Here is a 21,851-nt window from a genome sequence, read left to right as displayed (position 1 = left end):
TAGCAGTATAGAACAGAACAGTACAGAACAGTATAGCAGTATAGAACAGTATAGCAGTATAGAACAGTGTAGCAGTATAGAACAGAACAGTGTAGCAGTATGGAACAGAACAGTGTAGCAGTATGGAACAGAACAGTGTAGCAGTATAGAACAGAACAGTGTAGCAGTATAGAACAGAACAGTGTAGCAGTACAGAACAGTATAGCAGTACAGAACAGTATAGCAGTACAGAATAGTATAGAACAGTACATAACAGTATAGCAGTATAGAACAGTACAGTATAGCAGTATAGAACAGTATAGAACAGAACAGTATAGAACAGTACAGAACAGTATAGCAGTATAGAACAGAACAGTATAGCAGTATAGAACAGAACAGTATAGCAGTATAGAACAGAACAGTACAGAACAGTAAAGCAGTATAGAACAGAACAGTATAGCAGTATAGAACAGAACAGTATAGCAGTATAGTACAGAACAGTGTAGCAGTATAGAACAGTATAGCAGTATAGAACAGAACAGTATAGCAGTATAGAACAGAACAGTATAGCAGTATAGAACAGAACAGTATAGCACTATAGAACAGTACAGAACAGTGTAGCAGTATAGAACAGTACAGAACAGAACAGTGTAGCAGTATAGAACAGAACAGTGTAGCAGTATAGAACAGAACAGTGTAGCAGTATAGAACAGAACAGTGTAGCAGTATGGAACAGAACAGTGTAGCAGTATGGAACAGAACAGTGTAGCAGTATAGAACAGAACAGTGTAGCAGTATAGAACAGAACAGTGTAGCAGTACAGAACAGTATAGCAGTACAGAACAGTATAGCAGTACAGAATAGTATAGAACAGTACATAACAGTATAGCAGTATAGAACAGTACAGTATAGCAGTATAGAACAGTATAGAACAGAACAGTATAGAACAGTACAGAACAGTATAGCAGTATAGAACAGAACAGTATAGCAGTATAGAACAGAACAGTATAGCAGTATAGAACAGAACAGTACAGAACAGTATAGCAGTATAGAACAGAACAGTATAGCAGTATAGAACAGAACAGTATAGCAGTATAGAACAGAACAGTATAGCAGTATAGAACAGAACAGTATAGCAGTATAGAACAGAACAGTAAAGAACAGAACAGTATAGCAGTATAGAACAGAACAGTATAGAACAGAACAGTATAGCAGTATAGAACAGAACAGTATAGCAGTATAGAACAGTACATAACAGTATAGCAGTATAGAACAGAATAGTATAGCAGTATAGAACAGAACAGTATAGCAGTATAGAACAGAATAGTATAGCAGTATAGAACAGAACAGTATAGCAGTATAGAACAGAACAGTATAGCAGTATAGAACAGTATAGAACAGTACAGAACAGAACAGTACAGAAGTATAGAACAGAACAGTATAGCAGTATAGAACAGTACATAACAGTATAGCAGTATAGAACAGAACAGTATAGCAGTATAGAACAGAATAGTATAGAACAGAACAGTATAGCAGTATAGAACAGAACAGTATAGGAGTATAGAACAGAACAGTATAGCAGTATAGAACAGTACATAACAGTATAGCAGTATAGAACAGAATAGTATAGCAGTATAGAACAGAATAGTATAGCAGTATAGAACAGTATAGCAGTATAGAACAGAACAGTATAGCAGTATAGAACAGAACAGTATAGAACAGAATAGTATAGCAGTATAGAACAGAACAGTATAGCAGTATAGAACAGAACAGTATAGCAGTATAGAACAGAACAGTATAGCAGTATAGAACAGAACAGTATAGAACAGAATAGTATAGCAGTATAGAACAGAACAGTATAGCAGTATAGAACAGAACAGTATAGCAGTATAGAACAGAACAGTATAGCAGTATAGAACAGTATAGCAGTATAGAACAGTACAGAACAGTATAGCAGTATAGAACAGAACAGTATAGCAGTATAGCAGTATAGAACAGTATAGCAGTATAGAACAGTACAGTATAGCAGTATAGAACAGAATAGTATTACAGTATAGCAGTATAGAACAGAATAGTATAACAGTATAGCAGTATAGAACAGAGCAGTATATAACAGTACAGTATAGCAGTATAGAACAGAACAGAACAGTATAGCAGTATAGAACAGAGCAGTATAGAACAGAACAGTATAGCAGTATAGAACAGAGCAGTATAGAACAGAACAGTATAGCAGTACAGAACAGTATAGCAGTATAGAACAGTATAGCAGTATAGAACAGAACATTATAGCAGTACAGAACAGTATAGCAGTATAGAACAGAACAGTATAGCAGTATAGAACAGAACAGTATAGCAGTATAGAACAGAACAGTATAGCAGTATAGAACAGAACAGTATAGAACAGAACAGTATAGAACAGAACAATATAGCAGTATAGAACAGAACAGTATAGAACAGAACAGTATAGCAGTATAGCAGTACAGAACAGTATAGCAGTATAGAACAGAACAGTATAGCAGTATAGAACAGAACAGTATAGCAGTATAGAACAGAAAAGTATAGCAGTATAGAACAGAACAGTATAGAACAGAACAGTATAGCAGTATAGAACAGAACAGTATAGAACAGAACAATATAGCAGTATAGAACAGAACAGTATAGAACAGAACAGTATAGCAGTATAGAACAGAACGGTATAGAACAGAACAGTATAGAACAGAACAGTATAGAACATGCACACTAATGCAGTATAGAACAGAACAGTATAGAACAGAACCGTATAAAGGTCATGTGGTTGTTCTGGTGGGTGGTCTTGACTTGGGCGTGGGGGTGTGAGACTGTGCAGGTGTTATGTAGGGGGGATAGACACTAAGCCCACTTACACACACATAGACCTCAAATCCTGACATTCCCCAAATTCCAGAACAAACACACACATACATACGTCAGGGTATCTAGAGGTTGGCTGCTATGTGTGTTTGGGGGGGGGGGGGGCAACTTGGGAATATCCCTCCCCTGCCTGATACTCTGCAGTAGAATGTGGGAGAGTGTATGTTCACCATTTGATATCTTGATAAATGATGAAAAAGCACGGTGAAAAAGTGTGTATTGTTTTCATTTCATTTAACAGAAACCAGTGTTATCTGATTGCTGAAATAGGAGCTTAGGCTTTAGATCTCACTGTGAATGTTGTCCTTTATTTTCTCTGTTTAGGAAGGCACGTCCAAATTCGCCACCCTGGAAATAAACCCCAAACGAGCCCAGAAGAGACAGCAGCAACCCCGAGACCTGGTAAGGACAACCTGTTAGGGCTAGGGGGCAGTATTGACACGGCTGGATAAAAAACATACCCGATTTAATCTGGTTACCACTCCTACCCAGTAACTAGAATATGCATATACTTATTACATATGGATAGAAAACACCCTAAATTTTCTAAAACTGTTTGAATGGTGTCTGTGAGTATAACAGAACTCAAATGGCAGGTCAAAACCTGAGAGATTCCTTTACAGGAAGTGGCCTGTCTGACCATTTCTTGAACTTCTTTTCCATCTCTATCATTTACTAAGGATCTCTGCTCTAACGTGACACTTCCCACGTCGTCCATAGGCGCTCAGAGCCCGGGAAAAAACAGAATGTCGTCATTCCAGCCCCAGGCTGAAACACATTATCGCCTTTCTCAAGTGGCCGATCAAGGGACACTGGGCTTATGCGCGTGACCCGACCGCCCCCGCCTTTGGGATTTTTTCCTCTGTTTGCCGAAAAGGAGATTCCCTGTCGGAATATTATCGCTTTTCTACGAGAAAAATGGCGTAAAAATTGATTTTAAACAGCGGTTGACATGCTTCGAAGTACGGTAATGGAATATTTAGAATTTTATTGTCACGAATTGCGCCATGCGCGCGACACTTCTTTACTATTTCGGATAGTGTCTGGAACGCACGAACAAAACGCCGCTATTCGGATATAACGATGGATTATTTTGGACCAAACCAACATTTGTTATTGAAGTAGCAGTCCTGGGTGTGCATTCTGACGAAGACAACAAAAGGTAATCAAACTTTTATAATAGTAAATATGATTATGGTGAGTGCTAAACTTGCCGGGTGTCTAAATAGCGAGCCCGTGATGCCTGGGCTATGTACTTAGAATATTGCAAAATGTGCTTTCACCAAAAAGCTATTTTAAAATCGGACATATCGAGTGCATAGAGGAGGTCTGTATCTATAATTCTTAAAATAATTGTTATGCTTTTTGTGAACGTTTATCGTGAGTAATTTAGTAAAATGTTAGCGAATTCCCCGGAAGTTTGCGGGGGGTATGCTAGTTCTGAACGTCACATGCTAATGTAAAAAGCTGGTTTTTGATATAAATATGAACTTGATTGAACAAAACATGCATGTATTGTATAACATAATGTCCTAGGGTTGTCATCTGATGAAGATCATCAAAGGTGAGTGCTGCATTTAGCTGTCTTCTGGGTTTTGGTGACATTATATGCTGGCTTGAAAAATGGGTGTCTGATTATTTCTGGCTTGGTACTCTGCTGACATAATCTAATGTTTTGCTTTCGTTGTAAAGCCTTTTTGAAATCGGACAGTGTGGTTAGATTAACGAGAGTCTTGTCTTTAAATAGCTGTAAAATAGTCATATGTTTGAGAAATTGAAGTAATAGGATTTTTAAGGTTTTGAAAATCGCGCCACAGGCTGCCAGTGGCTGTTACGTAGGTGGGACGCAAGCGTCCCACCTAGCCCATAGAGGTTTTAAGAGAGACGCAACGTAAGAAAGGAGGGAGGGAGGAGTGGACTTAGAGAGAGACAAAATACTAGAAAGATTGAAGAGGAAGAAAAAAGTGGCGTTTACGAAAATGGAGGATGAAATGAAAAGCAGGGAGAAAGCAGAGAGAGAGATGACATGAAAAGCAGAGAGAGAGATGACATGAAAAGCAGAGAGAAAGCAGAGAGAGAGAGATGACATGAAAAGCAGAGAGAGAGATGACATGAAAAGCAGAGAGAGAGATGACATGAAAAGCAGAGAGAGAGATGACATGAAAAGCAGAGAGAAAGCAGAGAGAGAGATGACATGAAAAGCAGAGAGAAAGCAGAGAGAGAGATGACATGAAAAGCAGGGAGAAAGCAGAGAGAGAGAGATGACATGAAAAGCAGAGAGAAAGCAGAGAGAGAGAGATGACATGAAAAGCAGAGAGAAAGCAGAGAGAGAGAGATGACATGAAAAGCAGGGAGAAAGCAGAGAGAGAGATGACATGAAAAGCAGAGAGAAAGCAGAGAGAGAGATGACATGAAAAGCAGAGAGAAAGCAGAGAGAGAGAGATGACATGAAAAGCAGGGAGAAAGCAGAGAGAGAGATGACATGAAAAGCGGGGAGAAAGCAGAGAGAGAGATGACATGAAAAGCAGAGAGAGAGATGACATGAAAAGCAGAGAGAAAGCAGAGAGAGAGATGACATGAAAAGCAGAGAGAAAGCAGAGAGAGAGATGACATGAAAAGCAGAGAGAGAGATGACATGAAAAGCAGAGAGAAAGCAGAGAGAGAGATGACATGAAAAGCAGGGAGAAAGCAGAGAGAGAGAGATGACATGAAAAGCAGAGAGAAAGCAGAGAGAGAGAGATGACATGAAAAGCAGAGAGAGAGATGACATGAAAAGCAGAGAGAAAGCAGAGAGAGAGATGACATGAAAAGCAGAGAGAAAGCAGAGAGAGAGATGACATGAAAAGCAGGGAGAAAGCAGAGAGAGAGATGACATGAAAAGCAGAGAGAGAGATGACATGAAAAGCAGAGAGAGAGATGACATGAAAAGCAGAGAGAGAGATGACATGAAAAGCAGAGAGAGAGAGATGACATGAAAAGCAGAGAGAAAGCAGAGAGAGAGATGACATGAAAAGCAGAGAGAAAGCAGAGAGAGAGATGACATGAAAAGCAGAGAGAGAGATGACATGAAAAGCAGAGAGAGATGACATGAAAAGCAGAGAGAGAGATGACATGAAAAGCAGAGAGAGAGAGATGACATGAAAAGCAGAGAGAAAGCAGAGAGAGAGATGACATGAAAAGCAGAGAGAGAGATGACATGAAAAGCAGAGAGAAAGCAGAGAGAGAGAGATGACATGAAAAGCAGAGAGAGAGAGATGACATGAAAAGCAGAGAGAAAGCAGAGAGAGAGATGACATGAAAAGCAGGGAGAAAGCAGAGAGAGATGACATGAAAAGCAGGGAGAAAGCAGAGAGAGAGATGACATGAAAAGCAGGGAGAAAGCAGAGAGAGAGAGATGACATGAAAAGCAGGGAGAAAGCAGAGAGAGAGATGACATGAAAAGCAGAGAGAGAGAGATGACATGAAAAGCAGAGAGAGCAGAGGGGTGACATGAAAAGCAGAGAGAGAGATGACATGAAAAGCAGAGAGAGAGAGATGACATGAAAAGCAGGGAGAAAGCAGAGAGAGAGATGACATGAAAAGCAGGGAGAAAGCAGAGAGAGAGATGACATGAAAAGCAGAGAGAAAGCAGAGAGAGAGATGACATGAAAAGCAGAGAGAGAGATGACATGAAAAGCAGGGAGAAAGCAGAGAGAGAGATGACATGAAAAGCAGAGAGAGAGATGACATGAAAAGCAGAGAGAAAGCAGAGAGAGAGATGACATGAAAAGCAGAGAGAGAGATGACATGAAAAGCAGAGAGAGAGATGACATGAAAAGCAGAGAGAAAGCAGAGAGAGAGATGACATGAAAAGCAGGGAGAAAGCAGAGAGAGAGATGACATGAAAAGCAGAGAGAAAGCAGAGAGAGAGATGACATGAAAAGCAGAGAGAAAGCAGAGAGAGAGATGACATGAAAAGCAGGGAGAAAGCAGAGAGAGAGATGACATGAAAAGCAGAGAGAAAGCAGAGAGAGAGAGATGACATGAAAAGCAGGGAGAAAGCAGAGAGAGAGATGACATGAAAAGCAGAGAGAAAGCAGAGAGAGAGAGATGACATGAAAAGCAGAGAGAAAGCAGAGAGAGAGATGACATGAAAAGCAGAGAGAGAGATGACATGAAAAGCAGAGAGAAAGCAGAGAGAGAGATGACATGAAAAGCAGAGAGAAAGCAGAGAGAGAGATGACATGAAAAGCAGAGAGAGAGATGACATGAAAAGCAGAGAGAGAGATGACATGAAAAGCAGAGAGAGAGATGACATGAAAAGCAGAGAGAGAGAGATGACATGAAAAGCAGAGAGAAAGCAGAGAGAGAGATGACATGAAAAGCAGAGAGAAAGCAGAGAGAGAGAGATGACATGAAAAGCAGAGAGAGAGATGACATGAAAAGCAGAGAGAAAGCAGAGAGAGAGAGATGACATGAAAAGCAGAGAGAAAGCAGAGAGAGAGAGATGACATGAAAAGCAGGGAGAAAGCAGAGAGAGAGAGATGACATGAAAAGCAGAGAGAGAGATGACATGAAAAGCAGAGAGAGAGATGACATGAAAAGCAGGGAGAAAGCAGAGAGAGAAATGAAATGTTCTGACAGAGAGGATGAGAGAGCAAAGGGGAGGTCAAAAAATGAAGACCAAGTGAGAGCCAGAGAGCCTTACAAGAGCGAATTACAGTTAGTGCATTCATCTTAATAAGATAGTTAGTTAGGTGAGGGATAGCAACAGGGACAGAGAGACAAAGAGGGAAAGATATAAATGGAACAAAAAGTGGGAGAGCGAGGTGACAGATGTAGTCAAAGCACCCCCTTCTTGGCCCTGTAGATTAGACAGGCTGGAGTAATTGTTTTTTTTAAGCCGTGTCAGGAAGTGTTCCAGCGGGCAAGACGCCATAGAATAGAAAACAAGCGGGCCCTGTGTCCTCACTGAACTCTGCTGACACGCTCACTCAAACACACACAGTCACACATGCTCCTATTGTCATGTTTGCTGGTTCGAATCCCTGAGCCGAATGGGTGAAAAATGTGTCTGTGCCCTTGAGCAAGGCACTTAACCCAAATTGCTCCTGTAAGTCGCTCTGGATAAGAGCGTCTGCTAAATGACTCAAATGTAAATTTTATGGATCAATGCTCTCTCACCCTTTCACTCTCACTCATCTGCTCCACTTTAAAATCCCTCCCTTTGAAATTGACCCACTTTGTAGTAAATGGCCGTCATGGATACCTCTAATGAAAATAGTGTAGAGGTGCAGTATTTTGCTGTTCACAATAAGGGGATTCATGTCATTGTTCTCTCTGGTGTATAGAATTAGAATGAATAAGGGACACACCGCCCTCTAGTGGTTATTTGGGGAATCAATCTGACTCGCAAAATGCTCACAGCTCACTCTAGTGGTGATATGCAACTTTACAGCTTAATTTGACTGTAATTACAATGTAATCAAATGATAATTGCGCATTTATGAAACTGGGAACAGTAGCCAGCTGTAGATATTTATATAAGCAGTGTCCACAGAGGGAGATGCAGAGATTTAATTATTGATTTCCAAATACTTTTTTCCCCCTGATGAAAAATGTATGTTACTCATTATTTAATCACTGCCAAAGTCATGTATATATACACACACACACACACACACACACACACTCACACAACATCGACGAGCTAACCAGCTCCGTCACTGGCTTCATTAGAAAATGCATCAGTGACGTACCCACGGTGAGGGTTCGCTGCTTCCCCAATCACAAGTCCTGGATTAACACCAAGGTTGGCACTAAACTAAAGGACAAGGCTACCCCACACAGAGCTATCGTAGACAACCTTGAGGCTATGGCAGAGGACAGGAATAAGTACAAGAAGTCCCGCTATGACCTCCACAGAGTCATCAAACGAGCAAAAGGACAATATAGGAATAAGGTGGAATCATACTACACAGGCTCTGACGCCACCAGCATGTGTGAGGGGCTACAGTCCATTACGGATTACACAGGAAGACCCAGCTGTGATCTGCCCAACGATGTCTCTATACCAGACCAACTCAATGCATTTTATGAACTCTTTGACGTCGAGCCGGGTGTGAGTGCTGTCACCGACCCAGAGGACTAATCTCGCTCTCCGAGGCCGACGTGAGAAGGGTCTTTAATCAGGTCAACACCTGCAAGGTCGCGGGCCCCGACGGTTTTCCTGGGCACGTTCTCAGCATGCGCAGAACAGCTGGCAGGCATTTTCATGGTCATTTTCAACCTCTCCTTGTCCCAGTATGTAATCCCCACTTTTTAAGATGACCACAATGATCCCTGTTACTGAGATCTCTTAAGGCTTCATGCCACCATGATTACCATCCTGTAACAGTCACTTCTGTGAGGTGCTAATGAAGTGCTTTGAGAGGCTGGTTATGGCACACATTAACTCCACCATCCCAGACACCCTACACCCACTCCAATTTGCATACTGCCCCAACAGACCCATAGACCCAATCTCAATTGCTCCCCACACTGCCCTCATCCACCTAGATAAGAGGACTAACTACAGTGCATTCGGAAAGTATTCAGACCCTTGATTTTCTCCCCACGTTTTATTACGTTTCATCCTTATTCTAAAATGTATTAAATTGTTTTTCCCCCTTCATCAATCTACACACAATACCCCATAATGACAAAGCAAAAACATGTTTTTAGAAATCTTTGCAAATGTATTACAAACAAAAAACAGATATCACATTTCCGTAAGTATTCAAACCCTTTACTCAGTATTTTGTTGAAGCACCTTTGGCAGCGATTACAGTCTTTTTGGGTATGACACTACAAGCTTGGCACACCTGTATTTGGGGAGTTTCTCCTATCCTTTTCTGCAGATCCTCTCAAGCTCTGTCAGGTTGGATGGGGAGCGTTGTTACACAGCTATTTTCAGTCTCTCCAGAGATGTTCGATCGGGTTCAAGTCCTGGCTCTGGCTGGGCCGCTCAAGGATGTTCAGAGACTTGTCCCGAAGCCACACCTGCGTTGTCTTGGCTGTGTGCTTAGGGTCGTTGTCCTGTTGAAAGGTGATCCTTCACCCCAGTCTGAGTTTCTGAGCGTTCTGGAGCAGGTTTTCATCAAGCATCTCTCTGTACTTTGCTCCATTCATCTTTCCCTCGATTCTGACTAGTCTCCCAGTCCCTGCTGCTGAAAAATATCCCCACAGCATGATGCTGCTACCACCATGCTTCACCGTAGGGATGGTGCCAGGTTTCCTCCAGATGTGATGCTTGGCATTCAGGGCAAAGAGTTCAATCTTTCATCAGACCAGAGAATGTTGTTTCTCATGGTCTGAGAGTCCTTTAGGTGCCTTTTGGCACACTCCAAGCGGGCTGTCATGTGCCTTTTACTGAGGAGAGGCTTCTGTCTGGCCACTCTACCATAAAGGCCTGATTGTTGGAGTGCTGCAGAGATGGTTGTCCTTCTGGAAGGTTCTCCCATCTCCACAGAGGAGCTCTGTCAGAGTAACCATCGGGTTCTTTGTCACCGCCCTGACCAAGGCCCTTCTCCCCCGATTGCTCAGTTTGGCCGGGCGGCCAGCTCTAGATAGAGTCTTAGTGGTTCCAAACTTTTTCCATTTAAGAATGTTCTTGGGGACCTTCAATGCTGCAGATATTTTTTGGTACCCTTCCCCAGATCTGTGCCTCGACACAATCCTGTCTCAGAGATCTACAGACAATTCCTTCGACATCATGGCTTGGTTTTTGCTCTGACATGCACTGTCAACTGTGGAACCTTATAGATAGGTGTGTCTTTCCAAATCCTGTCCAATAGATTGTATTTACCACAGGTGGACTCCAATCAAGCTGTAGAAACATCTGAAGGTTGATCAATGGAAACAGGATGCACCTTAGCTCAATTTCGAGTCTCATAGCAAAGGGTCTGAATACTTATATAAATAAGGTATTTGTAAAAACCTGTTTTCACTTTGTCATTATGGGGTATTGTGTGTAGATTGATGAGGGGGAAAAAAATGATTTAATCAACTTTAGAATAAAGCTGTAACGTAACAAAATGTGGAAAAAGTCAAGGTGTCTGAATACTTTCCGAATGCACTGCTTGTGAAAATGCTGTTCATTGACTACAGCTCAGTGTTTAACACCATTATCCCCTCCAAGCTCGTCACCAAGCTTAGGACTCTGGGTCTGAACACATACCTCTGCAACTGGATCCTGGACTTCCTGACGGGCCGACTCCAGGTGGTAAGGGTAGGCAACATCACCTCCACCACGCTGACCCTTAACACAGGAGCCCCACAGGGGTGTGTGCTTAGTCCCCTCCTGTACTCCCTGTTCACCTACGACTGTGTACGACTTCAACGGACAACTTCAACACCATTATCAAGTTCACTGATGACATGACGGTGGTAGGCCTGAGCACCAGCGACAATGAGTCAGCCTTCAGGGAGGAGGTCAGTGTGGTGCCAGAGCAATAACCTCTCCCTCAACGTCAGTAAGACCAAGGAGCTGATCGTGGACTACAGGAAACGGGGGGGTGAGCATACCCCAATCCACATCGACGGGGCGGCAGTGGAGCAGGTTGACAGCTTCAAGTTCCTCGGTGTCCAAATCACTAAAGACTTAAAATATCCAAACACACACGTACAGTCGTGAAAAAGGAACTACTTCCCCTCAGGAGGATGAAAAGGTTTGGCACGGACCCTCAAATCCTGAAAAGGTTCTACAGTTGTACCATTGAGAGCATATTGACGGACTGCATCACTGCTTGGTATGGCATTAGCACCGCCCTCGATCGCATGGCGCTATGTACAACACTGAGGACGAGCTCCCTGCCATCCAGGACCTCTATATCAGGCGGTGTGAAAAGAAGGCCCGGAAAAACGTCAAAGACCCCAACCACCCAAGCCATAGACTATTTTCTCTGCTGCCGCACGGCAAGAGGTGCGTCTAGTCTGACCCCAACAGGCTCTTGAACAGCTTCTATCCCCAATAACTACACAGACCGAGTTTACCTCGTATCTTTATTGGCCTTTTTATTTCAGTCTCTCTGGACACTCACAGGGCCCTACACACACACACACACACACACACACACACACACACACACACACACACACACACACACACACACAGTCACACAGTCACTCCAACACACACACAAACACTCACTCCATCATCTGCTCACTCACACATAATATGCACATGCATTTATACTGACTCTACACACGCGCAAACCCACTCACATGCAAACTGCTGCAACTCTGTTTATCTTATATCCAGTTGCCTAGTCATCTTACCCCATACATATCTACCTCTACCACTCCAGTATCCCTGCACATGTAAATATGGTATTGGAACTAACTTTTTTAAATATTTCAAATTTCTTATTCTTATTTCTCTTGTGATTTTTGTTCTTCTTCTAGTAATAGCTTGTTCTTGATTATTGCATTGTTGGGTTTTGATTTCACAGTACTTGTGCATGTGACATTAAAACTTGAAACACACTCTAACACCAGTCTCTGCCTGCCTGTTTGTTTATTTCAGAGTGTGATGCAGGGGACCATTCCCTACCTGGGCACTTTCCTTACAGACCTAGTCATGATGGATACAGCCATGAAGGACTACCTGGACGTGAGTGGCACACACACACACACACACACACCCACACATCCCCTCTTTCCTCAAAATGACACACAACCCAATTTCTGTTCTGAATAACATATTTTCTTGTTTACAGGGAGGGCTGATCAATTTTGAGAAGAGGAGGAAGGTGAGAAATGCAATATGAATTTAAAGTGTGATGATGATGGTGATTACAATGAGGATGAAGATGTGAGTGCATATTGATCATTTTCTTTCCTCTGGTTTTATAGGAGTTTGAGGTGATTGCCCAGATCAAGCTTCTGCAGCTGGCCTGCAACAACTATAACTTCACCCGAAACAAGCGTTTCCGACAGTGGTTCTCCGGTGTGGACAAACTCACAGAGGCTGAGAGGTAAGAGAGGGAACAGATTGTATTCTGTTACAAATACATGAGAGTATTTTCACACTGCACCAGAAATAGATTGTCGTGGGTGTGAGGAACAGTAGGGGGGAAGAGTGGGAGAATGAAAAAAAGGAGGAAGAGGGAGAGAGAGACTGAAGAAAAGGAGGAGTAATGAAAGACTGGAACACACACACATACTCTTCTATGTGTTTCTTTCCACAGCTACAGCCAGTCATGTGAGATCGAGCCACTGTCAGAGTCAGCCTCCAACACTCTCAAGAAGAAGAACACAGGAATCATCAAACGCTGGAGCGAGTAAGTCAATAAATATTATTGCAGAAAGTTATTTCTGTTCAATAGGTGCAATATATGATTTACAGTCTATTTGTGTCAATGTTTTTTTAACTCATTCTTCACGCTCTTCTTTTCTCCCACTCTTGCTCTCAACCTGCATTTTCTCTTCCATCTTTCCCCTCTCTCTGTCTCTCTCCATCCCTCTCTCCCTCCCATTTCTTCACTCCGTCTCTCAGTCGCCAGCCTGCCAGCTCAGAGCCAGGCTGCAGCAGTGCGGGCAGCTCCCACTCCAAGTCCTTTGACCAGCTGCGCTACGCCCCCTGCCTGGGGGGCTCGGGTGGAGGTGGAGCGGGGGATGGAGCGGACTCCCTGAGCGTCACCTCCGCTGGCTCCAGCAGCTCTGACGTGGAGGAGATCAGTATCAGCTTCATCTCCGACTCACCCGATGTCCACGAGCGAAAGGTGTGAGAGAGAGAGGAGATCTTCTATATATCTATTTATTTCATTTATACAGGAAAGTCAATTAAGAATATATTGTTATTTACAATGATGACCTATCAGAGGACAGGGATGTATTACTACGAGTGTGTGTTGACATCTGGAAGCTGGAAGTTGCCCCACCATGTATGATGAGGATGTCATATCTCTGAGTCTTGCTTTAAAGACCATGATACCAGTATGATCTCTAAGCCGTACTACTGTCTTAGCATAGTATAACTCTTCCATCCCAGAAACAGCTCATGTGAGGCCCACTGGTGACTGTAGCTCTTAATTCCTTTTCTAGACCTCCACGCCTTCCGTAAAACATTCCAATTCCACGTTAGGGAAGTGCGGCCCCTTGCCTGACCTGGCACCCACGGTACTATTTACTACTTCCTGTACCATTTCTCTGTTTCACCTGTGCTAGCTTGTGGTGCAGCCATTTCACACTGCCATCAGAGGAGTGTGCTGTTTGCACTGTTTCTATCTGTGACGTCACCATCACATCACCCCTGTAGCCATTTTGTGTATGGGCGAGAACGGTGTATGTGTGTGTTGAGTGTCCGAATGTGTGCAGGTGTCAATTTATTCATGTGTCTGCTCACCGCTGCACCTTGACCTTTTTGGTGAAGAGTTCACCTTGTATCCATAGTAACAGTTCACTTGGTTGCACATCCTTCTGTTCACATATTTCATTGTGTTTTCTACATTTTATGTGCATGTCATGTTAGTAGCAAGCACTCTTGGGGATCCCATTAGAGAAAAAACCGCCAGCCTCAATTTCAGTGTTCCCAAGTATTTGTCTTAATTCACTGGAATTCATTCAATAGTTTCCAGTCATGTTAAATTATCCTGTTTAAGATGCATTGCTTTCCTTGATTGCATCTCCATATTCTTAAGTTGCACTGTGATCTAACCTGTGCTGCCCCCCTTCTCTCTCTCTCTCTCTCTCTCTCTCTCCAGTTCTGGGAGTCCACCTCTCTGTCCTCTCTGGATGCCTCTGGTCTGGGCTCTGGCTCGGGCTCCAGTAGCGCCTCGTCCTCCTCCATGTCCTCCACGCCTGTGGCGGGGGCGGGCTCCCGCTCACACAAGCGCTCTGTGTCGGGCGTGTCCAGCTACTCGTCGCTGTCACTGCCCCTCTACAACCAGCAGGTGGACGACTGCTGCATCATCCGTGTCAGCCTGGACGTGGACAACGGCAACATGTACAAGAGCATCCTGGTGAGCTGCTGCGCTGCTGTTCATTACGATAGATTAGAAAAGAGAATTTCCCTGACAATGTGTTTAGTGGTTGTGAGGTCTGGTTGAGCCAAATGTCTTGTGGTCATCACATGATCTCCAGGTGACCAGTCAGGACAAGACGCCGGCGGTGATCAGGAAGGCCATGGTGAAACACAACCTGGACCGGGAGAGAGCGGAGGACTACGAACTGCTGCAGAAGATCTCTGAAGAGAAAGGTCAGTCAGCTGTTTGTTACGTTCACTCAGGACTTACAGTAGAACCTGAAAGATACAGACCTCAAAGTTAATGCATTTTCAACTACATTTCACACTTACAAACATTTCAGTTTTCCCCACACCCTTCATTCTGGACCTGTTTGTATCTCTGGTCACACTGTCATTTTTAGAAATACCTGCACACGCCTTGTCTAAAAATCTCTCCTTCCATCTTCTCTAACAGATTTTGACATTCTCTCTTGCCTGATGTTTCAATGTGCCTTTTAACCATGCCAGTGTTTCTTTTGCACCCCCACCCCCACACAGAGCTGAAGATTCCAGACAATGCCAACGTTTTCTATGCCATGAACTCCTCAGCCAACTATGACTTTGTCCTGAAGAAACGCGGCTTCCCCAAGGTAGGCCGGACCAAGCACGTGGCCAGCTCCACCCTGCCGCGAATGAAGCAGAAAGGCCTGAAAATTGCCAAGGGCATCTTCTGAGGGGCAACGCCGTGTCATCAGAAACCCTCACCCACCTCCTTGCTTCCTGCTGGGCTTTCTGGGTGCCATCTTTGAGTGCCACCCCTGCTGTGCCATGGTAGAGGGACCTGTTGCCAGCTTGGCCGTGTTCAGCATCTGAGCGTGAAAGCCTCAGAGGACTAATAAAGCTGAATGGAATGGAAATCCCTATTGGCCAATGAACTTGCACTCAACTCCATTTTGCGAGGCGGGCGACAGTCCTTGGAAGTAGTGACTCTGTGTGGATGCTGTGGATGCTTACCCACATCTGACCCCTCTCCCAGGTGTTTCCTAACCAGGCTACAACCCATGTTCAGGTCACTTCCTGTGAGCCCCCTTCACTTCCTGTTAGCTTCATAGCTCTCTGTGGACGTCCTAATTGAGAGGGGAAAACCTGAGTAAAAATATAACTATGTGGTGTAGGTGCGTAGGAAAATGAATTCCTCCCCTTTAAAGGAGTTACACTCCCTCTACTTTCTACAGACCTCTCCCTCAGCAAAGGTTCAGGTACTATTTTTTTACACTCCTTTCTAGACTAACATCAACTGCATCTGTTTCTTCGATGTTCCGCCACACGCGGACTGAGACAGATGGACAGATGCTCTGTACTGCCAGCTAGCGGAGGGAGACGCGTTCCAACGAACCACTAAAAGGATTTTGGGAGAGAAAGGCCCCTACTGGATAGCTACATCTGGTTGTTAACCAATCATCATAAACTTTACTCCTTTTAACTCCTCACTGCTAATGGGAACATGTCCAGTTTGTTAAACTAACACTATTCACACAAATAGGGCATTATTATTACTACAAACATTCAATAATAGCTCATTTTGTCACTGCTTTGATGCGGCGGCACTCTGCATTTGTGCATTGCGTCTTATTTCTCCAAGTGGTGCTAACAGACAATGAAATGCTACAGCCAGCCCGCTCCCTCCCTCCCTCCCCTTTCATTTCATGCCTGATGTCTTTCAGTTTCACACTACAGTTTGAGAGAGAGGCTGTCTCCTGACAGCGAGGCCAACATGAAGGAGTAGGCATCCATGAGGGCTCAATGATGATGGTTCATGGAAATAGTGCAACTGAGGTATCCAGCATCCATTTTGGTTCAGTATTTGTTTTAATGGGTGCATTTATGGGAAGCCAAAAAAAGCAATGTGGCCAGTTAGAGTACATTATGGTGACTTGAAATGCACAATGTCGGGCGGCCATTGCGGCTCAAACATGATGGCACTAAATGGCTTCTCCTCGATTGGCAATGCCTTAGAGAGCAGAACTGCCAACATGTGAGCCGAATGGCACAAAATGGCTGTTGTTGGCATGGTGACCACTCCCTCAGATCATCAAGAAAGTTAGAAGTTAGCTCCGAGCCATTTGATGGACCCCAATGTGTGCTAGACCCTCTTGTCAATGACTTGCAGGAGGAGAGAAATGTATGTAAAAGGACACTGTGCTCCCTTTTAACTAGAAGTGTGTGTGTGGAAAGTACTCAAGCACTCGGAGAGAGAGAGATGTATGTTGTATTGTGAAATGAAGCGTGGTTTTTAAATGTCCAGTCTTTTTGTTCCCTATAGTGTAAAGAAGAAGAAACGAGAATGAAAGGACTGTCCCTTTTGTTTGCTTTTTGTCCTTCATCGAGGCCTTTCGTCCTTGTGTACCAGGGTAGGAGGTCACCTTCATTTCAATTCAGTTCATTCAGGAGATAAATGAAAAAGAGGAAGAGAAAGTACAACTCAACTAAAACATAATCAACTCCACGTGTGCCAAAGACCGGTGGACTATGAAGTATGAGGTGGTTTCGGGAGCATTGAGATTTGAAGTGGAGGGAGTGAGTTTGCCTGCTGTTGAGAGACTCAGAAGTCGTGTGATTCTTTGTCTATGACTATGATTGAAGATTATGTGATGATGAGTCCTTGGTTTGTAGTACCCCATGTCTATCCATTTCCTACAGTATTGCAGCACTTTGGATCAAACCTAATATCCCTATTTAACAGCAGCCATGACAGTGGTGTTGTGGATTAGTGTTAAAACTCAAGCCTTTGCTCAAAGAGTTTTCTGAAACTAGTGACTTTTTGACTGTGACCGTGTCACACTGAGTACGGTTACATGCACACAATAATACAATTATTGTGAATAGTCAAATTAATATAATAGCTTGATTAAAACGTTTACATGCTTTGCAAGAATAAATGATTTCCCTCATAATTCTGTTTACATGGACACATCTGAAATCAGACCACCTGGTGGGACTTGATAAATGCAGAATATCAGCAATCAAAATAAACGTTCTACCACAGCGACCATGTTATTTGAGAAGCATAGTTGATTCTGAGTTCGGACATATAACGTTTATGTGAAAACGACTTCTAAGATGTGTACTTTTAGTTTTTCCTAACTCACTTCCGTCGTGCAAAAGAAGGAAGCTCGCCCTGCTTGCGCTAACACACACACACACACACACACACACACAGATCAAACACACCGCTATAACTGATTAAAGCGTTTACATGTCCTAATCATTTTAAAGATTGCCCAGAAAATCAGGTGTTTTAATTGGCGTATGCTTACTTCGAATATGACCGTATGCCGATTAAGATAAACAGAGTAAGGTGTTTACATGACTAATGCCATACTCAGCCTACTGCCATAATCAGTTTGATATCAAATTATTAATGTGCATGTAAACGTACTCGGTGTTTCATGTGCAAGACAGTAAATGTTCTAATAGGGACATGGGATTGGATATCTATCAGAGGGCTCATCTAAACTGGCTATACTTCACTTTTATAGCCTTTTTACACTATTGTGCTAACCTGAACCGTAGTGTGCTGGCTGGATCTGATATTTTCTTTTGACATGGTACGTAACCAGGCCAACGCAGTACAGCTTGGCTCAGTACAGTAAAATGCCACATAAATCCTATAACACGCCACAGCAGTCGTCAGTACATTTCACAACAAACGCTTGATGTGCCTAACAGTAAAGCCATGGAAATGGTTTCACATGTCAGTTATCATAAACATGGTCATATTTATGGCATGTTAGTACTGCATTATGAATGCATTACGGCAGTATAATATAAGTGAAGTGATTTTCATGTGTGCTGGTTGGTGGTGGTGTTGAAAAGGACGCTGTATGTTTGTGAATGTTGGGGTCCGGTAGTCTACTGTGATTACATGTGATTTGCTGGACTTCATATTAGTGGTGTTGATGGAAGTTGCCCCAAAGCCCTGATTCAAGGTCAGCGTCTATTTCTACATCCTATTAAGAAGATTAGGATTTGTGTTGGGGAAGCTGAACCTGGATCTGCAGTTAAATACTTTTTGTGGTTGATCAATGAGTGAGGGATGGATTCTTTAACTGGAGATCCTTAAACTTCTGTGAAAAATCATGCATTTGTGTCAATGGGAGATTTACACGTAAGTTTCCAGTTAATGTCAGTAAGCGTTCATCCCGGAATGTGTGCTTATTTTTAATCTTTATTTTTTGCTAATGTCTTTGTGCCCTCCCCAGCTACCCAGCATATCTACACTGAGTGTACACAACAGTAGGAATACTTTCCTAATACCGAGTTGCACCCACTTTTGCCCTCAGAACAGCCTCAATTCGTTGGGACATGGACTCTACAAGGTGTTAAAAGCGTTCCACAGGGATGCTGGCCCATGTTGACTCCAATGTTTGTCACAGTTTCAAGTTGGCTGGATGTCCTTTTTGTGGTGGACCATTCTTTATACACACAGAAGACGGTTGAGCGTGAAAAACCCAACAGCGTTGCAGTTCTTGACACACTCAAACCGATGCACCTGGCACCTACTACCAAACCCTGTTCAAAGGCACTTCAATCTTTAGTCTGGCCCATTCACCCTCTGACTGGCACACATACACAATCCATGTCTCAATTGTCTCAATGCTTAAAAATTCTTCTTTAACCTGTCTCCTCCCCTTCATCTACACTGATTTGAAGTGGAGCTTTCAACTGGATTCACAAGGTCAGGCTGTCATGGAAAGAGCAGGTGTTCTTAATGTTTTGTACACTCAGTGTATATATCAGAGGTTGGAGAGGGGGATCTGACAAGAAGATGTCAGCATTTCAGGTTTCACAAATGCTAGTCTGTGTGTGAACGTGAGACACACTCTCTTCTGTGTCTATGTATTGTAAATGAAGGGCCAAAGACTGCACCTCTCCACCGATCCCTCTCAGAAACCCAGACTGATCAGGAATATGTCACCTTGCCTCAACCTCTCACAATGATCATCCTTAAAACCTTCGTGCCATCGCTCTCCGTCACTGTCAAAGGCTCTGAACTTTCTAACGATTACCTGTTCAATGTTTTTTCTATGTTCTTTTTGTATTTTTTGTATATTAAAAGACTCAATGTCCTTTGTACTTTAGATTATTTTCTTCATTTTCCTGTTTTGTGTTTGCTGGCTTTATTTATTAACTTGTAAATACTTTTTTGTAGCATTGTACATTGTTTCTTTTCCCATGCAATTACAAATTAATATATATGTAAATATAAATATATATGCGAAGTTTATACCACAGTATTTGTGGATCAACTTGTCTCCATATCCCGTTGACTTTGGTTGCTTTACGTCAATCCTCTGTCGTTTTTGTATAATGGTCAGTTTTGATATTGCTTTCCCCCTTATTGTGTTGTTTGTAATGTTGGAGAAAAACCACCTAATAAAAACTTACTGTGTGTCAAAACATTTGCATATGTCTTGGCTGTACTTATACCGCATTATTAGGATACCCCACAAAAAGAACTTTACTTGAATGGGTATAGATAGGCATTCACAACAATGTTTCCTCAGGTCATGACACCATTTAGGGTTGGTGTATGGTTAATCAAAATCTTTATTCAGCATCTATGAAGTGACATTTTCAAATGAAAAGTCCCTTTCAATACAATAAAACAAAATATACAGGTAACTGGCAAAATAAAGGAAACTTCAGTCAATGAGGGATACAAACTATATTGAAAGCAAGTGCTTCCACACAAGTGTGGTTCCGGAGTTAATTAAGCAATCAGGGGCACAACTTTAAATGTCTTAAAAAATGGAAGGCAGTCAGAGGAGGCAAGATCAGGTGGGACCATTCTAGCCAATGAGAGGGCAGATAAGCGCGTGAACAACAGGCACAATGGTTTCCGCAGCCACAAAGTCAAAACTGTCTCAGCGTAAAAATTTATGAAAACAAAAAGGTGCTTTTTGGTTGGAATTTAAGATTAGGCATAAGTTTAGCAATAGGTTTAAAATCACATTTTAAGAAATTATGAAATAGGCGGGTTTATGACTTTGTGGCTGTGGTAACTAGTGACGACCAGACAACTCCGGTATAAAGTGCAGGGATGTCACGTGTCCAACTTGTATCAGTACATTCCTAACAATCGAATCATTACGAAACTTCTATTTGAGCAAATAAGCCATTCAATCTTTTGTTAACCAAATTCGAAACACTCATTGACCTCCACAAAAAAACTCCTTGCTTGGTGTGAGAAAAAAATCCCCACCTGCTGAAGACAGATTTTGGGCCCAGTTATCCCTCTAGTCTTGCCTCTTACACTCTGATTTATTGACTTTAAAAGAGGAGTCTAAACGGAGCATAGGGGGTTTAAAGGGTGTGCGTGTGTCTCAGTCAGCAGTTCTCAACCCAACAAAACTTACGGGAGATTCTGGAGCTCCTTAGACCTCGTTTTGCACCACCATGATCAACAAAACACCAAATTATGGAATTTCTCATGGAAGAGTGGTGTCCCATTCCTCCAGTACAGTGCCAGACACTTGTAGAATCTATGCAAAAGCACATTAAAGCTGTTCTGGCGGCTCGTGGTGCCCAATGCGCTATTAAGACACTATGTTGGTGTTTCCTTTATTTTGACAGTTACCTGTATCAATTAACAATACATTTGACATCAAATCAAAAAGCAAGCTCTGTACAAATGTCCTGTGTGTCTAGTACAGCTAATGAGCAGTGACTCCTGTTGCCAGAAACCCAGTAACTCTTCTCTGTTAGACATGTGGGCTTCTTGCTAGTTCAAAAACGAATTCAGTCAAATCATATTCAACCAAGAGCAGTGTACTGAGGGGTATCTCCCCACACAAGTCATTGACGCTAAAGGCCGGGATTCAATCCGATCACACATTTGGAAAATGCCTTTAAAGTGAATTGTTAGTGAGGGAGGCCCTGCTCTCTCGCTTCCCCAGTTGTTTAGTTAATTTTTCATGCCAATCTCCTTTGCATTAGCGTAGCCTCTCCTGTAGCC

At 42.8% G+C, this 21,851-nt stretch overlaps 1 protein-coding gene across 1 annotated transcript in view; it reads left to right on the top strand.

The window, feature by feature from the left end:
- The window catches only part of LOC106570436 (ral guanine nucleotide dissociation stimulator), a 76,116-nt gene extending 55,821 nt beyond the window's left edge, over nt 1-20,295 (top strand). The window contains exons 8-17 of the mRNA XM_014142779.3: nt 3,193-3,270; nt 12,413-12,499; nt 12,606-12,638; nt 12,742-12,863; nt 13,077-13,169; nt 13,385-13,610; nt 13,933-14,007; nt 14,592-14,849; nt 14,971-15,085; nt 15,392-20,295. Coding sequence (XP_013998254.1) covers nt 3,193-3,270; nt 12,413-12,499; nt 12,606-12,638; nt 12,742-12,863; nt 13,077-13,169; nt 13,385-13,610; nt 13,933-14,007; nt 14,592-14,849; nt 14,971-15,085; nt 15,392-15,567 — 1,263 coding nt within the window. The 3' untranslated portion in view covers nt 15,568-20,295. The remainder of the gene's footprint in view (nt 1-3,192; nt 3,271-12,412; nt 12,500-12,605; nt 12,639-12,741; nt 12,864-13,076; nt 13,170-13,384; nt 13,611-13,932; nt 14,008-14,591; nt 14,850-14,970; nt 15,086-15,391) is intronic.
- Nucleotides 20,296-21,851: the final 1,556 nt, after the last annotated feature.

The sequence above is a fragment of the Salmo salar genome, chromosome 01, assembly GCF_965601325.2.
Source record: "Salmo salar chromosome 01, fSalSal1, whole genome shotgun sequence".
In the NCBI taxonomy this organism is placed as follows: Eukaryota; Metazoa; Chordata; class Actinopteri; order Salmoniformes; family Salmonidae; genus Salmo; species Salmo salar.
The sequence above is the reverse complement of the archived record's forward strand: the minus strand, read 5'-3'. Positions and strand labels throughout refer to the sequence as shown.